The sequence below is a fragment of the Melitaea cinxia genome, chromosome 5 (genome assembly GCF_905220565.1).
Source record: "Melitaea cinxia chromosome 5, ilMelCinx1.1, whole genome shotgun sequence".
Classification (NCBI taxonomy): Eukaryota; Metazoa; Arthropoda; class Insecta; order Lepidoptera; family Nymphalidae; genus Melitaea; species Melitaea cinxia.
The window spans coordinates 9,249,740-9,276,804 of NC_059398.1; the positions used below are offsets into that span (position 1 = coordinate 9,249,740).

At 34.7% G+C, this 27,065-nt stretch overlaps 1 protein-coding gene across 1 annotated transcript in view; it reads left to right on the top strand.

Annotated features, from left to right (window-relative positions):
- Positions 1-505: 505 nt before the first annotated feature.
- The window catches only part of LOC123653537 (VPS35 endosomal protein-sorting factor-like), a 30,841-nt gene continuing 4,281 nt past the window's right edge, over positions 506-27,065 (top strand). Inside the window, exons 1-14 of the mRNA XM_045589525.1 lie at positions 506-716; positions 790-877; positions 1,054-1,162; positions 1,830-1,955; positions 2,050-2,219; positions 6,548-6,720; positions 6,928-7,267; positions 11,513-11,688; positions 11,844-11,947; positions 15,517-15,698; positions 17,243-17,389; positions 17,561-17,730; positions 18,244-18,406; positions 25,839-26,010. Coding sequence (XP_045445481.1) covers positions 697-716; positions 790-877; positions 1,054-1,162; positions 1,830-1,955; positions 2,050-2,219; positions 6,548-6,720; positions 6,928-7,267; positions 11,513-11,688; positions 11,844-11,947; positions 15,517-15,698; positions 17,243-17,389; positions 17,561-17,730; positions 18,244-18,406; positions 25,839-26,010 — 2,140 coding nt within the window. The 5' untranslated portion in view covers positions 506-696. The remainder of the gene's footprint in view (positions 717-789; positions 878-1,053; positions 1,163-1,829; positions 1,956-2,049; positions 2,220-6,547; positions 6,721-6,927; positions 7,268-11,512; positions 11,689-11,843; positions 11,948-15,516; positions 15,699-17,242; positions 17,390-17,560; positions 17,731-18,243; positions 18,407-25,838; positions 26,011-27,065) is intronic.

The following is a 27,065-nucleotide window of genomic DNA, read 5'->3' on the forward strand; positions in this document are numbered from 1 at the left end:
GCTCGGCGACAGTGACTTCTCGGAAATAGATTTCGATCAGTCGCTCGACCGATCCGCATATTGTATGAGGGCGAGCGGCCTATGTTGGTAAACAAATCGAGTCAACACGAACGATAATATTTGTAATTTTTAAGTTTAAAAAGGGTTTAAAAGATGTATACAAGTAATAATGTGATTAAAAAATACTTACGTATGAAAGGTAACGCCATGTTTTAGTAAATTTGACATGGCAAATCTTTTTTTGCAGCAAAAAACAGAACAATTTGGCATTTTTTGAAGGACGTTGATTCAATCGCGAAACTAGATTTAGTCTAGTGATCAGTGCGGCTGCAACTAGTTTTATTGTTTGCATATGGCCATTTGGCCTTATACCTTGACAGAGGGGAACGCCTGTACATGGCTACTCCCCTCCGTGTTGCTCTTTGTGTTTATGTCATCACGCATCACGATGTCAAATTGTCAATGTTTATAATCCAATAACAGCGTACCTAACCAGCGTACTTATATACTCTTTGAGCGTAACAGCCCCCAAATAATTCTGTATTAACTAATCACTATTTAAGTATTTATTAAGTTATTCATATTTTGTAGAAGTGTTTTTCATTTCGTACGTTTCGATTCAAACATAAAAACTTTGTTTTTTATATCGGTCTCCATTAAAATATATTACATTAAAATCCACTATTTTTATGAGAAATGCCTACTTATTATAAATGGTACATAAAGAGCATTTTTTGCGGTTTTATAATGCAATTTCTATTTTATTTTATGTTGTTTAACTTTTTACAGGCGTTCTGCTAAAATACAGACACGAAAGCATGAATACCCTAGTTTGGAAGTAACTAATCATCCCTTAAGAGTAGAAGTTCTTAACTTAGTATGTATTCCAATATAATTTTGTTGTATGTTGATAGATTCAAAAATAGAATTTTAGTTATCAAGAAAATTTCTCTCATGATTTTAGTTACCATTAATATGTGGTATTTGTAAGAAAAATACTATTTATAGGTAGTAATATTTATGAAATACATTTAAAAAAAACTAAAATTCCAGAAAATTAGTGCAAGTAAAAGTTTTATACAAAGTCTTCACAAATGGAGTTCTTCATTTGAAGAATTGGACCCATTGTTAAGGTTTGAACAAATGAACTTAGAAAATGTAAGTTTTTAAAATCTATAATAATAATAATAATAAATAACTTTATTGCACACAGTAACATATAACAATTACATAAGTATAAAGCTTAAAGGAAAAAAAATAATAATAATTACGTCGCATGCAACGGGCGGTCTTATCACTAGATAGTGATCTCTTCTAGACAACCCACAATCTATTTAATTTTTAACCAACTTCAAAAAAGGAGGAAGTTCAAAATTGCACTGTATTTCTTTTTTGTCATCAAATAAATGCTTTTGTATTATCATTACAGCCTATATAGTCCACTGCTGGACATAGGCCTCCACAAGCTTACGCCAAAAATAACGTGAACTCATGTGTTTTGCCCATAGTCACCACGCTGGGCAGGCGGGTTGGTGACCGCAGTACTGGCTTTGTCGCACCGAAGACGCTGCTGCCCGTCTTCGGCCTGTGTATTTCAAAGCCAGCAGTTGGATGGTTATCCCGCCACCGGTCGGCTTTTTAAGTTCCAAGGTGGTAGCGGAACTGTGTTATCCCTTAGTCGCCTCTTACGACACCCACGGGAAGAGAGGGGGTGGCTATATTCTTTAGTACCCTAGCCACACAGTAATAATTTTGTATTAGTACATGTTATAAATGTTGTATTTATCACATCTTGTAAACTTTACATTTTCAGAACTCAGATCCAATAGAAAAATTTGATGATGTTATAAACTATAGTAAAATTTGGAGTATGAAATGTGCAGCTATTCTAAACAAATATACTACAGGAGAAAAATTGACAATTATCAGCAGCTATTTGCCAGGGGGTGAAAAAAGTGTGATACATTTCATTCTTATCTATAATAATTTATATAGTAGTTAAGTTTGTACTAAACCAATTTTTTGTTTCTTTTTTTGTTTTGTTTTAAGTTAGTTCTTTTTCAGCTTTATTAAGACAGGTATCTAATCTTAATGAGAAGGTGAAACATAGACTAGAACAACTTGATGATTTTGATGAAACATCAGTTAGGAAAACGATGGGTTTGAGCCAGCAAGAGTTTGTTACTAAAATACACATGCTCGATGATGAAATAAAAAAGGTGAAAATTCTGAGTATTTACTTAAAAAGCATTGCATATATTTTGTCACTAGTCACATATCTATATCTATAATATACATAAAAGCGAAAGGTCACTCATCACGAAATCTCCGAAACTATAACACCTACAAACTTGAAATTTGGCTGTTAGGTTTCTTGTAGGGCGTAGATATCCGCGAAGAACGGATTTTACGACATTCGATCCTTAAGGGGATAAAACGGGGGTCGGAAGTTTGTATGAAAGTCCTATGTTTTTGAAGTAAGAGACTTGAAATTTAAAATGTTTGCTCTATAGATGGTGAGGAGGTGTCCAAATAATGCATCGTAATCTATATATATAAAAGATAAAGGTCACTGACTCACTCATCATGAGAACTCAAAAACCGCTGGATGATCTACCCATCCAGGATGGACAAAAATGAAATTTGGCAGGGAGGTAGATTATAGTTAGTAGACGTTTGCTAAGAACGGATTTTTCGAAACTCGCGCGGATTTTGCGATATTCCGCCGCTATGGTGGTTTAATTGGGGTTGATAGTTTGTATGAAACATATACAGCAGCTATAAGTCCGCCTGATAGGTTATTTTTACTGCAGCCTGAAAATAAAACTAAAAATGTGGTGTGTAGAGAGGTTTTATAAAAATAACTACTAAATTATACTAAATTGTGCCTTTAAAAAAGTTACTCAGTGGGATAAGCATTTCAAGTGACTGAAATAAAAAAAATTTGCTTTAAACATTTTAATAGAAACGCATGTCTTCATAACCACGCGGACGTCGTCGCGGGCAACAGTTAGTGTATTATAAAACAAAGTCCCCAAAAGTATGTGATCGATTCGCTCAAAATCTACTGAACGGATTTTCATGTGGTTTCACCAATAGAGAGGGCTTCAAGAAGGAGGTTTATGGAACGGCTAAGTTGATTTTGAGGATAGTTTCACTGGAAGTTTGCCGGGAAAACTTTGCGAAACACTGATTTCAACGCGGGCGAAGCCGCGTGCACAGCTAGTTATTCTATAAATCTAATACCTTTAAACGAGCAATTCTTGTATATATACAGGCGTCCCAAAACTCCAATGTCAAGGCGAAACGTGGTCTAGTTTATTGTAATAAAATTCAGATAGGGAAATAACATTTTTTATTACAATAATTGTTCAAATTGTTTACCATCAGCCTCAATACATGCCCTACATCTTAAGGCATATTAGACAACGCATGAAATGCTAACACATCACACTACGGTCCGAAGTTGAGGACTGTAGGCAAGCCAAGTTGGCGCTGCCAGTAATTGATGCCAAATTGGCAAGAATTCTAATAAATCTGGACAGACGTCAACTGAGACAAAACAATTGCGGCACTGACTGGACACGGTCCGTATAACAAACATCTATTTAATATAGGCATTACCGATAGTCCCCTGTGCAGAGCTTGCATGGGAACAGAATAAACGGCTACGCATGTACTTCTCTACTGTCCAGGTGTAGCAGCTTACCGGGCACAACATCTTGGCCCCCTGAAGACACTTCCGGAGATCTTCAAGAAGCCAAAAAGACTTCTGAAGTTTCTGGAGGAGCTTGGGTGGCAGGAGTGAATGGACACATTCCCACATACGCAAAATAGGCGCAAAGTCGTCGAGTCGCGGAAACCAGCCCGTATTTACCATACCGTACCATACCATAGCCGGGCATATCCTCGAGAGTTGATGTCCTCAGCAGCTTGAGAAATTCGTTCACGCAGCTTTGCTACGCTCTCAATGGTATTTGAATAAACTTTTTCTTTGAGAACGCCCCAATAAAAAAATATCGGGGGATTTAAATCTGGGGCTGGCCACGAGATAGTGCCTGAACGTTCAATCCACCTTCCCGGATATCTCTTACTTGCATTGCGCTGGGCAGCCATCTTGTTGATACCACATGTGCCGACGATCTGTTAGTGGTACGTCCTCTAACGAAGTTGGTAAATTTTCCCTTAAAAAATGTTGGTAATTCGTGTCATTTAAGTTCTCAGGCAGCTCAACAGGCCCAACAATTTTGCCGTTTAAAATTCCGGTCCGCAGGTTTACTTTAAAAAGGTACTGGGTAAGGTAAAGGTACTTCTCGCATTAAATGTGGATTCGCCACATGCCACTCGTGAAATATGTGTAAATTTATGTAACCATCTTTTTTAAATGCAGATTCATCTGACCAGAGAATTTTTTGGATGAATTGGGGATTTTCATTATGCCTTTATAGCATTGTTCTACCATACACATCCACACATTATTGACCATAGATATTTATTTAACATTTTATATATTTCTCATTTTATTGTAACTGTGTTTTACTACCTCGACTCAACTTTGTCTACCTTAACAGTGTAATTTAAATAATGTAAAATCCGAAATTGGCCTTTGTTTGGATGTTCTGTATTGGTTTAAGAAACATAAAATGTAGCTGTGGATTTTTGTACATATAAATAAATAAATAAATAAAATGAAAACCTTTTAGGATAATCGCGCAACATGTCCACTATTCATCTCTCTCTCATCATTTTGTCGTAAAATTAAGAAACTACCAAGAGCTTGTGCAAATAAAAAACATTTGAACTGAGTAAAGTAGGTTAGCAAGAATCGGGTTACTTGAGGTTTTATATTTTTTACTCGTTTTTTTTTTTTTGTTAGTACGAAACTAACAAGTATTGTACCATTTTACAATCCGGATTAAATGTGCAAACTTTTAATGACACTTGCCAAGGCACTTTAGTAATATTTTTTTTAAGGTCGACAAATTTTGAAAATTTTAAATTCATAGTTCAACATAGTCTTAATTCTAGAAAACTTGGGGCAAGTGTGTCATTATTTTTAACTGTAGTTCTAGAAATGTTATTTAAGGTTACGGTTTCAAAGTTTAAATGAACAAAAATAATAAAAATTAACCACAATAACTAAGTTTTAAAATTTTTAAGTTTTTCTTAAATGCCGATAATTTTCAAACTGCATGGGGTAGATTTTTTTCTGATTTTGCTCATGATAGTTACAATCAATCCTATTAACCCGTTTCGGCTTGACGTTGAGTTTTGGGGCACCTATATATAGAGGGAGTCCAGTAATTTAAGGATAACCCCGTAGGTGCTTGTTGAGGGGCATGGAGCCTACTCAGAAAAAAAAATAATCTACAACGGTAAAAAAAATATATATTCGAATTTTTTGCGATAAAGTTTGAGCACCTGTGGTATAAAAAAACTTAGGGAGATCTAGGTGGCTCGTAGCTTAAAAACATGCCGTTTCATGAAGTTTCTTACGTGGTATTACACTCACTTTTTTATTGCAAAATTACTGAGTTATTGCTACCTATGTATCTCTAGCTCTATTTTTCTTATAACCAAAACAAATAAAAAGAACAAAAAAATAAAAACTTTATTTCGAAAATCAGTGTAAGTGTATTTTGGGGTGGTTGGTGTGTTATTAATAATTTAAACAACTTTTTAACCGACTTCCAAAAAAGGAGGAGGTTCTCAATTCGACTGTATTTTTTTTTTTTTTTTATGTATGTTACATCAGAACTTTTGCCCGTGTGGACCGATTTCGACAAATTTTGTTTTAATCGAAAGGTGGTGTGTGCCAATTGGTCCCATTTAAATTTATTTGAGATCTAACAACTACTTTTCGAGTTATATCTAATAATGTGTTTTTACTTGACGCTTTTTTCGTCGACCTACGTTGTATTATACCGCATAACTTTCTACTGGATGTACCGATTTTGATAATTCTTTTTTTGTTGGAAAGGGGATATCCCTAGTTTAGTACTGTGATAAGGAAACTAGGATCTGATGATGGGATCCCAGAGGAATCGAGGGAAACTCTCGAAAATCCGTAATAACTTTTTACTGGGTGTACCGATTTTGATAATTTTTAATTTAATCGAAAGCTGATGTTTATCATGTGGTCACATATAAATATCATCGAGATCTGATAAGAACTTTTTGAGTAATCTTTAATAACGCGTAGTTGCTTGACAATTTTTCGTCGATCTACGTTGTATTACTTGTCGATGTAATTGAAGTCGGTTTTTTTTTCGTTTGCGAGCAAACACAATTATTCAAATGGGTAGTTTTATAATAAATATTCAAATTGTTTGCCACCTAATCTAACAGAGATTATTTTGTTGTATAATATTAAAACTAAATAAAAACTTACGATCACATAAGCTAAGAGGGTATTTTAGTCTATTTTGATTTGGTTACCAATATTTAATAATAAGTTTATTTTCAAATATTTCTTCACATTATCTTCTTTATTTCTAAACTGCTACTAATAAAATTAAAATAATTAATATTTTTATTAATGTTGCAGGCCTGGGACTCAGAACAAAGGGTAAAGGCTTTCAAAATTGCTATTCAATGTTCAAAGTTGCTGTCTGATATTAGTGTAATGCAATTCTATCCAAGCAAATTTGTGTTAATAAGTGATGTTTTGGACAATTTTGGAGCTTTAGTTTTTGATCGCCTTAAAAAAAAGAGTTTTGGGTATGTTTTCATATAAATATAAAGAAATGATAATTTTTCATATAAATATAAAGAAATTAATACTTCATACTCAACGGCCAAGTGTGTTGGTGTTTAGCTACTTAGCTATAATCAATTAAGTTCCAGATTTCTTACATTACTTACTATATCTATACACTACTTAATGTAAAAAAATACTAATACAACATACTTATAACAATCTTTCAGTAGCGATAACGTAAAGTTTGAGGACATTGATAGTAATCTGGTACCAGAGTCTGCTAGAGAAACGTGCCAGAACTGGATGTTTAAAATGGCGTCAATAAGGGAACTACTGCCACGATTGTACATGGAGATGGCTTTATTAAAATGTTACGTGTTTATTTCAAAAGAGGAAATAAAACCTGCAATTTTAAGACTGATAACAATGATAAGAGGTATTGGAAATCCCCTAGTTGGTATATATGTCAGGGTATATTTGTGTAAAGTAGCCTCTTCGTTGTTTGGCAAGGAGAGCGAATGTTATTTCTACGATAATTTGAAGGAATTTCTTGAAGAATACCAACAGGTATGTTTAACTTTAAATAACTTTCTATGGAAAGCTCTTTCCATGAAATCTGTTAAGTACATAGTCTGGGCCATAAATACTGTTAAAATTATAGAAATAAACAAAATATTACATTTGAATTTGGAATCTGTCACTTTTATATCATTGTATGGTGTTTTCTCATTTTCGTGCCAATCAATTGTAAAATATTTCGTGATAGTATAAAAAAGAGTAGTGTGATAAAGAGGACCGAGTTGCTGTGATTGCATTATACAAAGTAGGTATGGAGCAAAATACAATTTTTAAAATTCTCCATACATTTGGTTGGACGACGCATTGGCGCAACGGTCACAGCACTGATTTGTGGCTTTTGCGCTGGCGGTTGCGGATTTACTCGTAATCCCCGCACGTGACAGACATTTGTATTGGCCATACAGATCTTTGCCGTGGTCTGGGTGTTTGTGCAGTCCTTGTGGGTCTGCCCATCGTGCCTCGGAGAGCACGTTAAGCCGTCGGTCCCGGTTGTTATCATGTACACCTGATAGCTATCATTACTAAGAGTAGCAAATATATCCGCCAACCCGCATCGGAGCAGCGTTGTCGATTAAGCTCTGATCCTTCTCCTACATGGGAAAAGAGGCTTATGTCCAGCAGTGCGATATTACAAGCTGAAGCGTATACGATTGGTATTAGTCATATGTTGGTGCACCGAGCTCTAGATTAGTCCGATAGGTACAATGAAACCTCCTCTGTTTGATAGAACAAGATTTATTTCTTGACTTAGGACTTGCAGCCTATAAGAGATAATATGTAAATGATAATTTAAAAAATCGAATAGGGTGGTAAAATCAAAACAACTACTTAAGCAGTACGTAAAGAGAGGTCACAGAAAAATTTTGTAGACAGATGAGATATTTTTTCAATTGAGCAATATTTTAACATACAAAATTACCGTGATTATCCTCAAAGCTCCAAGGAAGTTTCCCAATTAGTCAACAGAGGACAATGTGGGCATTATCCGACTTCAGTGATGGTTTGGTAGGGTGTTAGCTATGAATGACTGAGCCATATTTTTGTGAAAAAACTATCAAAACATCGGCACAAGTGTAACCAAGATACTAAGAAAAGAAAGAAGGTAGTTAAGAATTTTAACAACACCATGTTCAATAAACAAGAATGGTCCTTTGAGCAAGACTCGGCGCTGGATCATAACGCTCGATCCACCCAATTTTGTTTAAAAGCTAACGTTGCGGACTTCATTAGAGATTCTCTAAATGCCATGATAATTTGGAGTTCCTAAAACAATCCATACGATTAGCAGTGAAGAATTTTCCCATGGAACTGGCCTTGACGTTTAAAGGACTGTATTGCAGCCAATGGGGACCACTTTGAATAAGTGTATAAAAATAATATAAAACCATTAAAAAAATATAAATATTTTTAATGGTTTTATATTATATTAAGAGGAAAGGGTACCTAAGAGACTTTTGAAAAATAGGTATTTGAATAAAAAATTTTTGTCTCGCTGTATGCCGCTACCGCGCCCCGCGCCACTTCCGCTCTGTTTTGTCAATGTGTGACAATCGTGGTGGTAGTTGTTGATGTTGATAAGCACGCGCTATTTTCCGCAACTCGACGTCTTAATGCGCCTATTTTGCGTAATTGGCTGTGGACACTATTCGTGCCAGCCTAGCTCCTTGAGGAAGCCTAGCAGACCCTTCACGTTGCCGACGACTTCCTGGAGCGACCTCGGTGTCCCGAGGTGTAGTGCCCTGTAGTTCGCCACACCACCGCATTCCAGCAGGATAGTTCGTGGTGGTAGTGTGCGTGCGCCAGCTATTCAGCTATTTAATTGTTGATGATATTTTTTAGTATTCGCATCTTTCGTTTGCGATTGACTACATATAGCGCATAGTGCTCTTTTTCTGACTTTGGCTTGTTTTATTGAATTTATTCTGGTTCGTACTCCTGTGACTCTACTTGCTTTTATTGGATTTCGTACTACTTATTATTTTGACTTGGATACTCTATGTGATTTGATACATAACTATATTTTAGTGGGTAATTATTGAAATACTTAGGTACTTTATGTACGAATTAGGTATGTATATTATACATGGTTGAGGTGTATGTAAGAATGGGTGTTGAGATACATACATATAGTGTCAATACATAGTATATAGTATAAGTGTAAGTAAAGTATGTACATGTAGTGTGGTGATACATACATATCTAGTATAAAACGTTTGTCATAGTAGATATATAACTTCTAATGTCTCATGATTATCGCGGTTATTAATACGTAGGTATAGGTTATATTAGTTAACACATAATTGCGACGATATAACAATGGTTAAAAATAATAATTAAAAAAAAAACTTGCCTGCGTGAAGAACAACTAATAGAAAGTCTACTGAAAAGGCTGGAACACGATCAAAATTCAATAATTACACAAAGCCAGCTAAATAAATCACAACAATATCAAACATTATGTACTGTACACTTACAAATATCATGCAGGCGGGTTTTTTAACTATGATTTTATTTATGTCTTTTTAGTTAGGCAAATTACATAATCGATTCAATTTTTTAAAAGAGTGGTTGATTAACGTAACATGACATAACAATACACTTTATTGTACACCAAAACAGAAATAATACATAGAAATATCACCATATTTGCGAAGTCCAAATATGAATCGCATAGGTACATAAATTCTGGATTCGCTCAAGTTTATTAATCTGCTCCTCAGTAATGTCAAGATACCAATTAAGTAATTTTTTTCCGACGAAAGAAAAACAGAGGAGGTTCTAAAGCCCCCACGTACCTTTATTTTTTTATATTTGACCATGCATAACCTTTGAAAAAATGGAAAAAGTAAACCTCGAAGTTGATTTTAGCCTAGAAGGCATGGAAGAAGCGCAGCTCGCAGCTTGGCAGCGTTTGGCAGCATAGGCATGGGAAATAGCAGAGTCCTAATTTTTTAAACTTTCTTATTGTATTTTTTTATTAGTATTACGGTAATAATAATCATGATATCATCATCATCATCATTTCAGCCGATCATAGTCCACTGCTGGACATAGGCCTCCACAAGTTCACGCCAAAAATGGCGTGAACTTGTTTGTTTTTCCACCACCATAGTCACCACGTTGGGCAAGCGGATCGGTGACGGTGAAGACGCTGCTGCCCGTCTTCGGCCTGTGTATTTCAAAGCTAGCAGTTGGATGGTTATCCCGCCATCGGTCGGCTTTGTAAGTTCCAAGGTGGTAGTGGAACTGTGTTATCCCTTAGTCGCCTCTTACGACACCCACGGGAAGAGAGGGAGTGGCTATATTCTTTACTACCGTAGCCACATAGCAATCAAAATAGGACATTTTGTTGTAAATTTTATTTATGACGTCTTTTTTACCGACCATTTCACATAAACGAAAAATAAATTTGTCGCCTTTTATGATGCTCGATTAATATTTTTTTTTTTCGTAACTAATTCTTAGCAAAAATATTCAATATATTATTAGGTTTTGAAATAATTTTAGCAATATTTTAGCGTAAAATATTTGAACATAAAATGAATTTTATATTCGTCTATGGCTTATTAATATTGATCATTCATTTGCTCTTTATGTCACTTTACTATACGTACAATATTTTTATTTTTATATTTCGCTGGCGTATATACGTATTGCTTTGACTCTTCCCTCCCCCAGACCTATCCCACAAACAGCAAGAAAGGGACAACTGCAGCACAAACCGTTTTAGGTAACTATTTTCTCCTTAAAACAGGCATTTTTTTTACAAAGCTAAAGAAAGCATTCAGCTATGTTATTGTTTTTTTGAAAATATGCATATATATTTTTTTATGAGTGTCTGAAAATGCATAAAAAATTAGGCTATATTTCTAGTTTTTGAAGTCTCCTACTTCCATGATAATAAGAATATGAAAAAAAACAAGACATAGGGGCATGGTCATGTCAGTAAAAGGTTTTATGTTACAAAAATATTTGATCTAGTGTCATTATCCAGGGACAAACAGTCGACTACGTTTGTATGGAGAAAGAGCCGGTATCCTTTCCTTTTAATCTATTAAACTAACACATTGTAATACATAGTAATAAATTTTAAGTGCAATAGAAAAAAAAAAATTCTTTGTAACAACAATATTAGGACAAGACTATGTATAATATGTACTTATTGTAGTATTATGTAGTTATTATTAAATATCATTTAATTCTATCTAACATAAAGGCTAATATTATTTTCAGATCTTTCAACCTGCCATGGCAAAAAAATTTGGAACTCAACTATTGACAGCAGATCAGTACCTCAGTCTCTATGTACCGGCTATCGATTGGTTATTTTCAGGAACACTGAACACTGTTTCCTGCAAAATTACCTTCTTAGAAGAGTTGTTACAAATGTGTGATAATACAGAGAATAGGTAAATGTTGGGTCTCTTGCTATATCAATAACTTTTAACAGATAATGTAAAAGGAGAAGTTCTGGGTGCATTTGAAATTGTTACTTATTGTGAGTCTATTGAGTATATTATTTTTGTATACACATTTACCTACAGACAGATAATTTTTTTTCCAGTGAACTTTTACTCTGTTGCTTACTGTCCGTTTACGATTCTCCAAATATTATAAAAAAATCATCAGTCATTTTGGAAATAATACATAAATCAGCAGAACACATGGGTAAGTTTTCTTGACAAATTAACGACAAAATCATTTTTCAAACTAAACCAAAAGTAAATTTGGCATTTAGAATAAAATTTTCAAAAGTGATCATCTTCAAATTTATACAGCTTGAATAAAATTGATTGGATGCTAAGGCTGTATTTTCATGCTGACGCTTGACGCTGGTTTTGATCGTTAAATTTGGTCACGTGATGAGAATTGAGCTATTCGCCATCTAGAAAAAACTACATATTCTTTTTTTTTTATTCATATAAATTAATACATATATCAACACCCAAACTCAGGGTGGGAATCGAACCCAAAATCTCTGGAGCAGAGAGCAGGGTCTCTAAATTGCATCAACAAGCTATTCACTTAACACAATGAAATTTACCAATAATGATCAGCTATACAAAGCAATACGAACTATTTCCAAACTTAATCTAATCTATGAAGGTCCAATATAAGCAATTTACATGGCACATAAACTATTATGCTGTAAGTTAAAAACTCATACCATAACTTTTTTGTATCCTATGTTCCTTGTGTATGTGACTAACACCTTTTTTTCTGGATCAACTATGCTTTCTTCAATTATCTTAACTGATTTCGCACTGAAAAACCTGAAAAAAAATATTTTCACCTCCTGTAATTAGTTTGTAAATTTTTTTATTTAAAACATTGAGACAGTCGTCTGGTCCTACAGTAGGCATCTAAATGCCTGACATAGGTAACACATAATACATATATAAACATAGCACCCAGTCTCAACGTGGGAATCGAACCCACTACTGAAGTAAAAAGCCCCTGCCAATTGCTCCACCGGGCTAGTTTTAGTTTTTCACACTTAATTACATTAAACAAAGACCAATTTTTTTTACACTAGACAAGTATAATGCTTACATGTGAATACCAAAAACTTTAACATATATGTTTTTATCAAGATAGTCTATAAATAGTCAGATAAATAACAAGATGAGCTATTTATCGCATCATAACAATTCACGTCACATATGAAATTCTACTACACTCAATTGGTGGGGTTTTCATCAAAGTCAACAAAAATATAACTCATTTATTCACCTGACAACAAAACAAATAAATGTTGATGATTTCACCAATATTATGTGTAATAAAGAAAAAAAAAATCTTTGATCAGATTAAAAAATATATGAGGAAGTAATTTTCACTGCCCGGAGCTTGCTGAACGCATTATACTAAACAACCCTTCACGACGCACAAGACACACTGCCTTATTTTATGTCCCGAACTGCTCCACCAACTATGTACAGAATTCTATACTTACAAGATTACCTAACTCATACAATTTGAAATTTCAAGACGTAGATATTTTCAAATGTTCAAAAACTATTTTTCGAAATAAAATAAAACAACAGTTCTTTAAAAATAATAATCAAAACAACAACTAAAATATATATAATTTATATATATTTCATAAATATTTATACAATCTTCACTATTATTATTATCATTATTATATATGTTATATTTCCTTCCATATACATAGATATAGTAAAAAAAAGTAGATAATGCGCGGCCTTTGTTGTTAGTGAAGCCACAAAACTCGGCTCCTTCAAGTAAATACACGCGCTCACGCACACATATGCATCAAACTACGCTCATTTTCGTTAGTATGTCACGAGGCTTCATACAGTAACTTTGCTTATAAAATGCCGTCTTGTGTGATTAAATGGTGCAAAAACAATACCAAAGTAAACAAAAAATCTGAAGGAATATCGTTTCACACGTAAGTACATATAAAACTTTATATTTCTTGTTATTCCAAAATAATATTGAGGTTATTCGGAACTTATAATTTCAATGTCACGAAATGACGTACCACGGGAGTGTTGCCAGTAGTTCTTTTTTTCAATACCCCAAAATGTGGGTAAGTAAATTGTACGCAATCAGAAAAATAAATAAAAAGTAGACATAGTTATTGTTTTTTTTCTCGTGTTATTTTATGTTACATAAATTGAAAATAAAAAAATCAAAATATATTTATGAATTATTAACTCGTTTGTTTTATGTTTTAACTTTTTACAATTTTTGAGTAAACTAGGTACACATATTTTACTATCAAATTTCATGGTTTTAGGTTTCCAACGAATATTTTAATAAGAGGTGAACGGGTAGCGGCTGTAAGACTGAGAAAATGACCACAATTATGCTGGCCATGCGCATAAAGTCAATTTAATACGATTAGTGATTGAAAAATATTTGAACATAAGACTACATCATATTAGTAAAATGCAAACAATGACGATGACTCTGAGTTCTAAGCGAGAAAAATTTAAAAAACTTATACAACATAAAGGATTCTAGGTTTAAGAAAAATAGTTAAAAAAAACCGACTGCAAACTGAAAAGAGATAAACAGAGGGGATAGGAAGTGTCCATTCATACGATTATCTTACGAATAGATTTTTTTTATTATTCTACCGATTTTTTGTTTTATTTTTAGTAAATTTATTTAAAACTATAAACAGGTTTTTATTTTCACATACCCATTTTACCTATATTAAATTAATTGTTTAATAAAAAATTTAGGGACTTTTTTTAAAAGGTGTCAACACTTCACTCACTCACACATCTTTAAAAAAGTGGCTTCAGTTTTCTGTTCTAGGTGCGTTATCTACCTTTTTTTACTTGATCTATGTCCATATATAATAATATTCCATAATGGTGAACCCAAGTTTCATCGCCAGTTACAATTCGGGCCATAACTTCCTCCCTTTGCTCTCCACAGCGATCCAAAAACTCGCGACAACTTTCGACGCGCTCGCGTTTTTGATGCGCAAAAGGCATTCTCGGAACCCATCTTGCACAGACTTTAGTCATGCCAAGATGTTGATGTCGGATATTCAAAATGGTTATTTCTGATACTCCAACTAATGCTGCATGCTGTCTTTAGCCGGGCATCTTCCAATACAAGTTTTTCAACTTTTTCGATTATTTCTGGCGTGGTAGCCTCAATCAGCAGTCCAGGTCGGGGGTCGTCTTCAATGGAGTCCCTTGTTTGAAAGGGGCGTGCCATTTATAAATCATGGTTTTCCCAGGAGCGAAGTCCCCATAAACAGCTGACATCTCTTGAAAAACGGTTTGAGGTGTCTTTCCTTGTTTGGTGAGAAACTTAATGACGGCACGATATTCAATTTTCTCCATAGTGGCTAGTTTCATCGTGACTTGTTTACTCGTTGATAACACAAAAGCTAATGACGCGATTAGGTTGAAACTTGGTATATATACTAACAATGAATCACTCAATTAGCGCCTATCTCGATGAGTAAATTTTCCCTCGCCAATCCCGCCATTCCACGAACTTTTTGACTTGCCCTCGTATATATATACAATATATATTAGCACGTTAAGCTTTCGGTCTCGGTTGTTATCATATACACCTGATAGCGATCGATAGTAACAGTAGGGAATATATCCACCAACCCGCGTGGTGGATTATGCTCTGATCCTTCTCCTACATGGGGAAAGAGGCCTAGTAGTGGGATATTAGAGGCTGAAGCGATATATATTATAATATGCACTATTAATAATTGATAATGATTTTAGTTCTTCTTAGTCAAATATTGAGTTCACTCGGAGAACACCTCTGCCATGCGGAACCCTACCGCCAGCACTCGTCAGAAGCTTTGAGTCAAAGTTGGTGGAAAATAGCAAATAACATGAAATCTACCGCAGACTTCCTTCTAGTGTTAGAACCTTGGTTACAGTTTGCTTGCAAACAGTTATCGGTGAGTTCGAATTTGGTATTAAATATTCTTAGAAATCAGAAGTGAAAGAGAATTTTTTTTTAAATTAATAAGACACGGAGTAACCTTACAAGATTTATTGGTTAATCAACACAAGTATAAATACGCGTCCTATTAGCACTAAAGAGTACGTCCGTCGCTGCCGCGAGCTCGAAGCCAAGCGAGCGATACAATCGCATGATGCGACGCGGCGCACGCGGCGTATTGCCCCGCCCTCCACGTTCCGTCGCACGACGTCACTGAGTAGAGGGGCCGGGTCGTGGGAAAGTTTCTAACAATATATTATATAAAAACCTTTAAGACAAATAATAAAAATAAATATTTAATAAGATTTTAGATTAACATGGTTACTTCTATTACGAAAATTATTCGAAAACGGGATATTTACTATGTTTATTATTTTCGCTTTGCAGAGCTCGATATTTCGACATTGACCTCGAATGTCTTGATCACGAGACTCGAGTGATCAAGTCATTCGAAGCGAAAATAATAAACATGATAATTATTCCGTTTTCGATCATTATTAATCACAAATTCTATACCTAAACAGGTAACCAAATAGTTTTTTGTTAAATATATTTAAGTATAACTAGCTGAACCGGCGATTTTCGAACCGCCAATTTTTTTTCGTGAATATGTAATTTTATATAAAAAAAAATTACTAATCTTGCCCTGACAATGTCTTTTGGAAGTTACGCGCTTATATAAATTTCGGTGTTACCTTGTATAAACGGTATCATAAAATTAGAAATAAGCGAAATGAAAATACAACAAAATAGTAAATATCCCGTTTTAATTAATAATTAATATAACCATGTAATCGGTCACCAACCCGCCTGCCCAGCGTGGTGACTATGGGCAACACACATGAGTTCACGTTATTTTTGGCGTAAACTTGTGGAGGCTGCACTGATAACCATGTAATAAAAATAACTATGTTAATTGAAAATTTTATATAGCGTGATAAGCGAGTCTTTTGAGACTACCAATAAAGTAATAGTACCAATTGAGTACCAATAAACAAACTTCATTTTTAACCGACTTCAAAAAAGGAGGATGTTACTCAATTCGACTGTATGTATGTATACATATATATATATATATATATATATATATTATGTATGTTCGGCGATAACTTCGTCGTTTATTAACTGATTTTGATAATTCTTTTTTTGTTGGAAAGTAAATATCCTAAGTGAGGTACCATGATAAGGAAACCAGAATCTGATGATGGGATCCCAGAAAAATCGAGGAAAACCCTCGAAAATCCGCATAACTTTTTACTAGGTGTACCGATTTTGATGATTTTTAATTAAATCAAAAGTCGATGTTTATCATGTAGTCACATTTAAATTTCATCGAGACCTGATTACAACTTTTGAAGTAATCTTTGATAATGCGTATTTACTTAACTATTTTTTCATCTACCTACGTTGTATTACTTGTCGATATAATTGAAGTCTGTTCTTTTTTCGTTTGCCAGCAAACACAATTATTCATGTTCATAAAGACACGTATATTTTCAGATTCAGCACATCAATATGTTACTACGGGGGACAATACGCTACATGATAAAGAGCAGTAGGCCTGCTGACGGTTACTCCTCTCAAATACAATCGGCTATCAAGAGAATGTTGAAGTCAATTCCCGATGTCGAAGAACTTTTTTTGATGGTAAAATTTGTACTAACCGGTTAATTCCAATATTCAAATATAGATTATATTTAAAAAAAAATCTATTCACTGTTTAGAAACTAACATGATTATTTTTTGCTCCAATTGATAGTTAACTAAAATGAAACTAATATAAATTTGCATAACAAAAATGCATTTTTTTAAAATCAGGATGCCTTCATGCCTCTCGTAGAATTGGTACAGACGTCCAGTGAACGAACAATGATGGCGAAGACAGTACTCTCTGTTTTCTTCGAGAGATATAACTCGGTACAAATAGAAGATCACATCATTATCGCCAGCTTGATGAGACTTTGTTGTATACTACACGATTCTATCAAGTAAGTATTATGTTAGCTGATGCTTGTCTTGTAGTCCCAAGTCGATCAAATTTAAGATCGAGATCTGATGACAACTTTTTGAAAATCTTTGATAATGCGTATTTACTTGACTATTTTGCGTCCACTTACGTTGAATTACTTGTCGATGTCATTGAAGTCGTGTCAAACGCAGGGTGGGACGTCCTCCGGCCCGTTGGACCGACGATCTATGTAAGATTGCCGGTGTAGGCTGGATGAGGATTGCGGAAGACCGGGATCTGTGGCGCGAACTTGGGGAGGCCTATGTCCAACAGTGGACTGCGATAGGCTGAAGTGTGTGTGTGTGTCATTGAAGTCGGTTTTTTTTCGTTTGCAAGCAAACAATTAATATTGCGTAATTCCTGCTTGTGTATATTTTGATGCACAGTAAAAAACGTTATTATTATTATTATTTATAACGGAATATACGTTACTCAAATATCTGTAATATATTTATCAATCAATAAAAATGTGCTTATTCGGTTTTCTTTTTAGTGCGGTCACCGTGGAAGACGAGATAAAACTTTGTGCAGATTTAATAAATAAGTTCATACAAACGGTGTCTTATCAAGACGATTTTCAACAGCAATTGAACTTTTACGTCGACTGTCGCTCAGCATTTATTAAACTCGATTCCGTACTCGTCACTTTAGTGCATGTAAGTATATTTACAAAAAACTGTAACAAATTGTCCTTTTTTCTTATTAACGTAGGGTATGTGTACGCGTGTCAGATTTATATTATTAGAAATTACATTACGAACTTAAAATAATATCTTGAAGAACTTTTAGGATAATCTTTTTCTTCCCACGGTGCCTCTTCTCTACGAAGGTTAGCGGCCATCATGGCTATCTTAATCTTCGAAGCTGCACCACGGAAGAGAAAACAAGTACTTAGGTTAAACTATTCACGGAGGTTCTTCAACCAGGATGTTTTCCTTCTGCCAGGTCGGCGTTTGACTTACAAACGCACTTCAGCCTATCGCAGTCCAGTCACCACGCTGGGCAGGCGGGTTGGTGACCGCAGGGCTGACTTTGTCGCACGAAAGACGCTGCTACTCGTCTTCGGCCTGTGTATTTCAAAGCCAGCAGTTGGATGGTTATCCCGCCATCGTTCGGCTTTATAAGTTCCAAGGTGGTAGTGGAACTGTGTTATCCCTTAGTCGCCTTTTACGACACCCATGGGAAGAGAGGGGGTGACTATATTCTTTACTGCCATAGCCACACAGCTTTAGGAAATAACGCAAGTAAAACAAAAAGTAAAAAAAAATCTTCAAATTGACTGTTTAGGTATATGTATCGACTAATCTATGTGAGCGACATTGGCAGAAAATCATAAAAATGCCAAATGGTTTTTATTGTTCAATTAAATTATTCTACGTCATCGTCTTGAATGATCTTTAAGGCGTGATGCAGCAGTAATTATTTATTAGTTTGTAATGATAGTTTTTGATATTTTCTTGTAACTATTTGTAATAATAATATTAATAATATTTTGATTTCCACAAAGTCACTCTATATTACATTGATAATGTGACAAAAATATCAAAATTAGTGAGATTATCGGCTGTAGTCGAATTAGGTTTACCCTGTATTTCGGCTATCAGCACCCTTCCCTTCGTGTATTTATTACACAGTAATAGGTGCCTGGTGTAGTGAACCTTCAATCTTATACATTAATTGAATATATACATATTAGCCTTTAGTTTGTAAGATGGTAAGTATATCAACTTAACTTCTAAATTATTTCATGAATTGCTTAAGTTTGTATGTATGCGTTTGTGTGTGTGAGTTGAGTGTGTGTGTGTTATGTGTGTGAGAGTGTTTTGTGAGTGTATGTAATTATGCATTAAGTTTGTTTGTAGGTAAGCTATGTAAACTCTATTTGAAATTTGTGTTGTGTGTGTGAGTCCTATATTTGCTGTAGTACATCCTCCTTGCTCTCAACGTGTGTAACCAGTTTTTACTGTGGTATGATTAATAGTTTTTCTGTGTCTTCGTAGTTTAATTTCTGTAAGTATTGGCGTACTTTTAGGTTTGCATTTTGTCTTGTCAATGGGTATATATTTAATATTTCGTTAAGCTTCTTGTAAAGGTAATGACCCAGAAAACTCAAAATATATTTCCGAAGCGTGTTTTAAATGTGGTTAAATTATGACATACTTGATGTTTACCACGTCTTTGTAGCAGTGAATTGTAAGGCTGTCGTTGTATGCGTTCAGGATAACTCTAAGTATAAATAGCTGTCTGACTGTCAAAACCTCGCACAACTGGAACATTGTAACAGTAGGAAAATGTACCGGCTTAATAATGCAGACCTTGAAAATAGCTCTTGACCACACCCAGCACCATGACAAAATGCAGTAGGTAAGAAGCGACTGACACAGAGCCAGATATTGATTAGCCTAATATGATTTGTTTCAGCAATGAAGGATTTGCGACATGACGTAAGTTTATGAAGACATGACTAATATTATTATTAATTAATATTTATTATCAAAACGTTCGGGGATTGCGCACCAAAACTACGGTATCTTATCGTAACCTATGTTTATGTTCGTATGATATTATTATGTTAACGGAGGCTTGGCTTCTTGACAGTATTTTTAAGACAGAAATATTCGATGGACGTTATATGGTATTTCGTAGCGATCGCGATTACAGCTTAACGGGGCAGACTAGGGGAGGTGGTGTGTTAATTGCAGTCCGCCGCGACTTGCTAGTTATCCCCCGGCCTGAGTTTCACTCGAGTGCGGAGGATTTATGGATAACGGTAACATATAGAACTGGTACATTGGAACGCAAGTTACACGTTTGTGTTCTTTACTTATGTAACCATAATCAGGGCTTATCATTCTCACAACATTTATGTAATTATTTCTCATGTGTTACTCGAATTCATATGGAATACCCAAATGATCAGTATTTGATTGTTGGTGACTTCAACCTCAGCGGAATTTTATGGATTCCCTCTAACGATGACAACAGTAACTCATTTAACCCCACCAACTACTATACCGAGGCCGAGACGTTCCTTATAGACGAAATAAACTCCTTAAATTTAAAACAATATAACGGTATCACGAACGACTATAAGAGAACGTTGGACCTCGTTTTATGTAATGTTTCTCTCACCGTATGTGACGCCAGTGCTGACCCGTTGGTACCTGTCGATCAGCACCACGGCGTATTAACCATCGAAATGAGCACCGTTTGTTATTCCATTCTGAACCGTCCTCGGTATAAGCAGTATCTATACCATCGCGCTAATTATAGCGAAATTAACTCAGAACTATTAAACATAAACTGGGATTACATTGTTTCGGCTGAATCTATAAATGATTCTCTTGCGCACTTTTATAGTGTTGTATTCAATAAGAGATAAACATGTTCCCGTCAAATTATCTTCCAACGAAAGATATCCTAAGTGGTTCTCCCGAGCGTTAGTGAAAGTCTTAAAAGAAAAATCTAAATACTATAAAAAGTTTAAGACGTATGGTATAATAGGTCTGACGAAGAATCTTTTCGGATTCTACGTACTAGAGCCAAAATCTTGGAACAAGAATGTTACATCCACTACATGCGATCTATTGAAAGTTCAATTACAGTAAATCCGAAATACTTTTGGTCGTATTATAAATCAAGGTCGAAGTCTGCGGCCATGCCAAGTGTTTTGGAATACAATAACGATTTGCTCAATACAAGTGAAGCAATTTGCAATGCCTTTTCCTCATTTTTTTCGCTCAACGTTCCTCGCTTCTAGTACTTTCTCTCCCGACTTAGGTGACGTCACGGCGGTAACCACTCCAAGTGTCTCAAATATCTCAAGCATAACGGTGTGCCCGAAGATAGTTGAAAAGATTCTGTTTAAACTAGATGCTTCTAAATCGGCTGGACCTGATAAAATACCTGCATGTTTTTTTAAAAAAATGTGCAGTATCGCTTGCATTCCCTGTTTATCTACTATTTAAACGTTCCCTCAAAGAGTGTATTGTGCCAAATATATAGAAGTCTGCCTATATATCACCTGTTCATAAAAAAGGCAGTAAACAAAAAATAATAAACTACAGGCCTATCTCAAAACTCCGTATTTTAGCGAAGTTATTTGAGAAAATCGTTTATGATCAGATTTATGCAGCGCTTCAGGGGTCTTTAAGTCTCATTCAGCACGGGTTCTTGAAGGGTCGGTCAACTGTTTCGAACTTAATTCTTTTTAATGATTTTTTATTGGCTGCTATGGTGGATGGCGCTCAGGTAGATGTAATCTATACTGACTACAGTAAAGCATTCGATCGGATACACCACAGACTCCTCCTAAACAAGTTAGATCAGGTCGGTATCAGGGGTGAACTGCATAGATGGTTCTTTTCGTATATAGATAATCGCTCACAGGCGGTCGTTGTCAGCAATTGGTATCTGGTTGGGTAACCATTCCAAGTGGAGTACCTCAAGTATCGTTGCTTGATGCATTGTTGTTTGTAATTTTTGTTGATGATGTTAACTCCTGCCTCCATTCGTCTCAACTGCTCTGTTTCGCTGACGATATGAAGATATTTTCCAGATTTGTAAGTGAGAATGATGCTCATAATCTACAAGCTGATTTCCTGAGACTTGAAAATTACTGTCACAACAATCTCTTGGACTTAAATGCGTCCAAATGTAGTGTTATAACGTATGCCAGGAAGAGTAACATTTCAATCTGCGATTACACTATGGAAGGTCATACACTTCAGAGAGTGATCTTTATTAAGGACCTTGGAATAATGCTAGATTCTAGGCTTCTGTATGATACTCACATCAACAACATCATAACTAAAGCATCTAAGGCTTTAGGATTCGTGATGCGAACTTCTGTGGATTTCAAAGAAATCAAAACTATAAAATTATTATACTGCTCACTAATCCGAAGTCATTTGGAGTACGCCTCCGAGGTCTGGAACCCCAAGTACGGTGCATACATCGTGCGTTTTGAGAACATACAATTTTTTTTTTATTAAATTCATTTGTTTCAAATCAAATCAACCATATAACTCGAAACACTATCTGCAACTTTGCAAAAAATTTCATATTCTCCCCCTTGAACTAAGACGTGCACATAGTGACTTAATTTATCTTTTAAATATTACAAGTAACTTAATAGATTGCCCTGATCTTTTAGCCAAAGTCTCCTTAGGAGTACCTACTAAACATTTTCGCAATAACCCGTTAGTACACACACCAGTAGTTTCCACAAACTATATGCAAAACTCATTTGTCTGGCGGGTAGTAAATTTAATGCATATTCTAAAAAATTCGACTTAGATCAATTTAACGCTAGTTGTGTAGCTACAAGAAACCTAATCAGTAATTTTTTCTTTAATAAGTAATAAGTTTATATTTTTTTTTATGTATAGTTTTATAATTGTATCTAAAGTTTAACTGCACCTAAATCTGTTTGCTTACATCATTTCACTAACCAAATTTTGTAATCTATACGTGTTTTTGTTACTACGGTTTATATGTAGCGTAAGTTTTCTTTTTAATATTTTGTGACTACCAGTGGGGAAATGTTGGTAGCTTTTTAACCGACTTCCAAAAAAGGTCTTCTTTTACTTCTACTTCCAATTTTTTTTTTTTTTTTTTTTTTTTTTTTTTTTTATGTATGTTACATCGGAACTTTTGACAGGGTAGACCGATTTCGACAAATTTTGTTTTTATCGAAAGGTGGTGTGTGCCAATTGGTCCCATTTAAATTTATTTGAGATCTAACAACTACTTTTCGAGTTATATCTAATAATGCGTTTTTACTTGACGCTTTTTTCGTCGACCTACGTTGTATTATACCACATAACTTTCTACTGGATGTACCGATTTTGATAATTCTTTTTTTGTTGGAAAGGGGATATCCCTAGTTTGGTACCATGATAAGGAAACCAGGATCTGATGATGGGATCCTAGACAAATCGAGGGAAACTCTCGAAAATCCGCAATAACTTTTTACTGGGTGTACCGATTTTGATAATTTTTAATTTAATCGAAAGCTGATGTTTATCATGTGGTTACATATAAATTTTATCGAGATCTGATAACTACTTTTTGAGTAATCTTTGATAACGCGTAGTTGCTTGACTATTTTTTCGTCGATCTACGTTGTATTACTTGTCGATGTAATTGAAGTCGGTTTTTTTTTCGTTTGCGAGCAAACACAATTATATCTATTCTAATACTTTTTGTATTTTTTTTATTTTAGTGATATATCCACAGGCTTATTATGCCCTTGTTGTGCTTTTGTTATTCCATGTATTTTTAACATGCATCGGTATAATCTCCGCAACTTTAGAATCCTAGAAGCCTTAGTAACTAGTCTTAAAATTTCTAAAACTCAACGCGAGTCCACTGATCAAGACTATTCTACATATTGCTTTTTTATATTTTTATATAGTAATTACTTTTATTATATTTACACTTATTTTCTAGCTACAATATATGTACACTTATTTGCTACTTACAATGTACACTTAACCTATGTTATTGTTAGTAGTTAGGTACTTTTTTTTATGTGCTTAGATATCATTTTATCAATTTAGCTTTCTTTTTTTTTAATTTTTATTAATATTTTATATTACTAATCCTATCTTATTAAGTACATATATAAAGCCTTATCATTACAATTACATTATTCTATACCTATACTATTACATTTAATTTTATTATTTATATTACATACATTACATTCTATACTAATACTATAAATAAGTAAAGTTTATAACTTTGTTTGTATGTAGGGGGTAATCTTCGCAAATACAAATCCGATCATAAAAATTTTTTCACTAACAAAAAGCTACACTATTCAGGAGTGACATAGGCTATATTTTATTGTAATTGAACAAAAAATTCAGTAAATAAGAAAAAGATTAAAATATAATATCAAAATGGTAAATAAACTAGCGTCATCTATCGCTATTAGAAAACAATTTATTAGTCTTTCGACGTTATTAATTTAGTCCTATTTTAGTCTATCGACGACGTTTTCTCGATTTTTGATAGATGGCGTAGGAGTAACATATTATTTTTTTAAGTACTATTAAATTTTTTTCACGCATAATGGACCACCTTTGCGTCTAAATGCGGAAAACCGAGCCCAATACAATACAATACTATAAAATTTATTCTTTAAAGTATGTTATTTAGTTAATATAATAATAATTACTCCTAAAACGCCCAACGAAATGGGCACGGGTCGGCTAGTTTCTATATAATTTTGTACATTGTATTTCTCAGCTGTTGTTCCTCCCAAAATAAATAAATAAATAATTTTTAAAGATAGTGTGTGAATTGTAACGATAATTGTCAAGTAAGTCGCAAAAAAATCTGCCATCTGCGAGCTATTCTAGCGTACACTGCAAATAGTGTTACTCCTCCGACTGCATGTTATGTACGACGTTGCATAAAGTTTCGAAGGACTACCGTATTAATATATTTTAAATGTACAGCACAAAATGTTTGATATTGTTTCTATTTATTTCGCTGACTTTGTGTGCATATTGAATTTTTATCTTGTTCCAGCTTTTTCAGTTGATTTTCTATTAGTTGTTCTTCACGCAGGCGGGTTTTTTGTTTTTTTTTTTAATTATTATTTTATTTATTTTATTTATTTTATACTTTATTGTACACCACAAATATATTACAAACAAAGCATAAAGATACAGACAGTGAAGTACAATGGGCGGATTTATGGCTAATTAGCCATTTCTTCCAGACAACCCATGATCTTCTGTAATGTTGAAGTACTTCGCCAGACGGGTTATTCCAAATTTTGAGCTGGATATATCCTGCTGTGTCCATGAGCATATTCAGAATTTTGTAAAGGTGTGCAGAAGAAAATAAATATAAAAATTACAAGTACATAATAGAAAATTGCTTTTCTCAAATTTACCATCACTCTAAACTATTTCAATAATATTTTGCGAAACATAATTTTTAAAACATTGTATATAAATCTAAAAATTCTGTTGTAAGTTTCCGAGTCATGGGATGAGCCATCTTGACCCATGTCCATGGCGGTGCCTTACCTCTTATATAATAATAAAATAAGTGATCGGTGTGGTGCAGGGCGTACACGCGCTGGCCGCGCGTGCAGGACGGGCGCGCGGTAGCTGGCTGCCGCGCGCCTGCGCCGCCTACTGTTTCGTGACCGTGCCCTCGCTGCAGTGTGCGCTGGCTCGCGCGCAGCTCTACCTGCTGGGCGCGCACTCCGCCCTGCTGGCTGCCTGCATCGGACAGGGTGAGACACACTGACCTACTGCTTCGTGACCGTGCCCTCGCTGCAGTGTGCGCTGGCTCGCGCGCAGCTCTACCTGCTGGGCGCGCACTCCGCCCTGCTGGCTGTCTGCATCGGACAGGGGTAATTTATTAACTGCTATTCTTTAACAATGACAAAAATAATCTTTCTTCTCACCTCATCTACTTTTTCGATTAACTTCTTCTTTTCAGCAATCGTCAAACATTTATACTTTTTAAAACTCATAACTAACATAAACTTTTAATCTGTATACAACGAAAGAGTAACTGAAACATAGGTAACTAAACAAACCAATTTGTGCGGAAGTGTGTGTCAAACTTATCATAATAAAAAGTGTATCATCATACATGTATGTATCAAGTTAGAATCTCTGTTTCTGTATCTTTCTCTTTGCAACTTTGAATTGTCGAGTGTTTGACGCCGATGAGTTCAAATAAGCGCGTCGTTTTGTCATGTAGCAATGGTTTTTTCGTTTGAATTACCAAGTGTATAAAAATGTATAGATTTAGTGCGAAATATAAGGAGATTTTGTAGGGAACTCGTGGTGACTTTGAATTATAGAGAGGTTCGAATTATCGCAGGTTTGAATTAACAAGAGTCGACTGTATATGCAAATTTTAACTCGGACAACTAGAACTTCCTTTTTTCATTCTGAATTAATGACTGTTTCCGACATATACATAAAAATCCAGTGTTAAGGTATTGTGACATTTTTTGTGTGTTTGATATGTTGTATTTTTAACCGACTTCAAAAAAGAGGAGGTTACTCAAGGTTACTTCGAAATCAAGAGTGAATAGGCATCTTCTAGGCAAGCGCGCACCACCTTAGGCTGCATCTTCACTTGCCATCAGGTGAGATCGCAGTCAAGCGCTAGTCTATATATTAAAAAAAAATATATATATATATTTGTATGTTCGGGGATAACTTCGTCGTTTATGAACCGATTTTGATAATTCTTTTTTTGTTGGAAAGTAGATATCCTAAGTGTCAGATCAGAGAAATCGAGGGAAACTCTCGAAAGTCCGCATAACTTTTT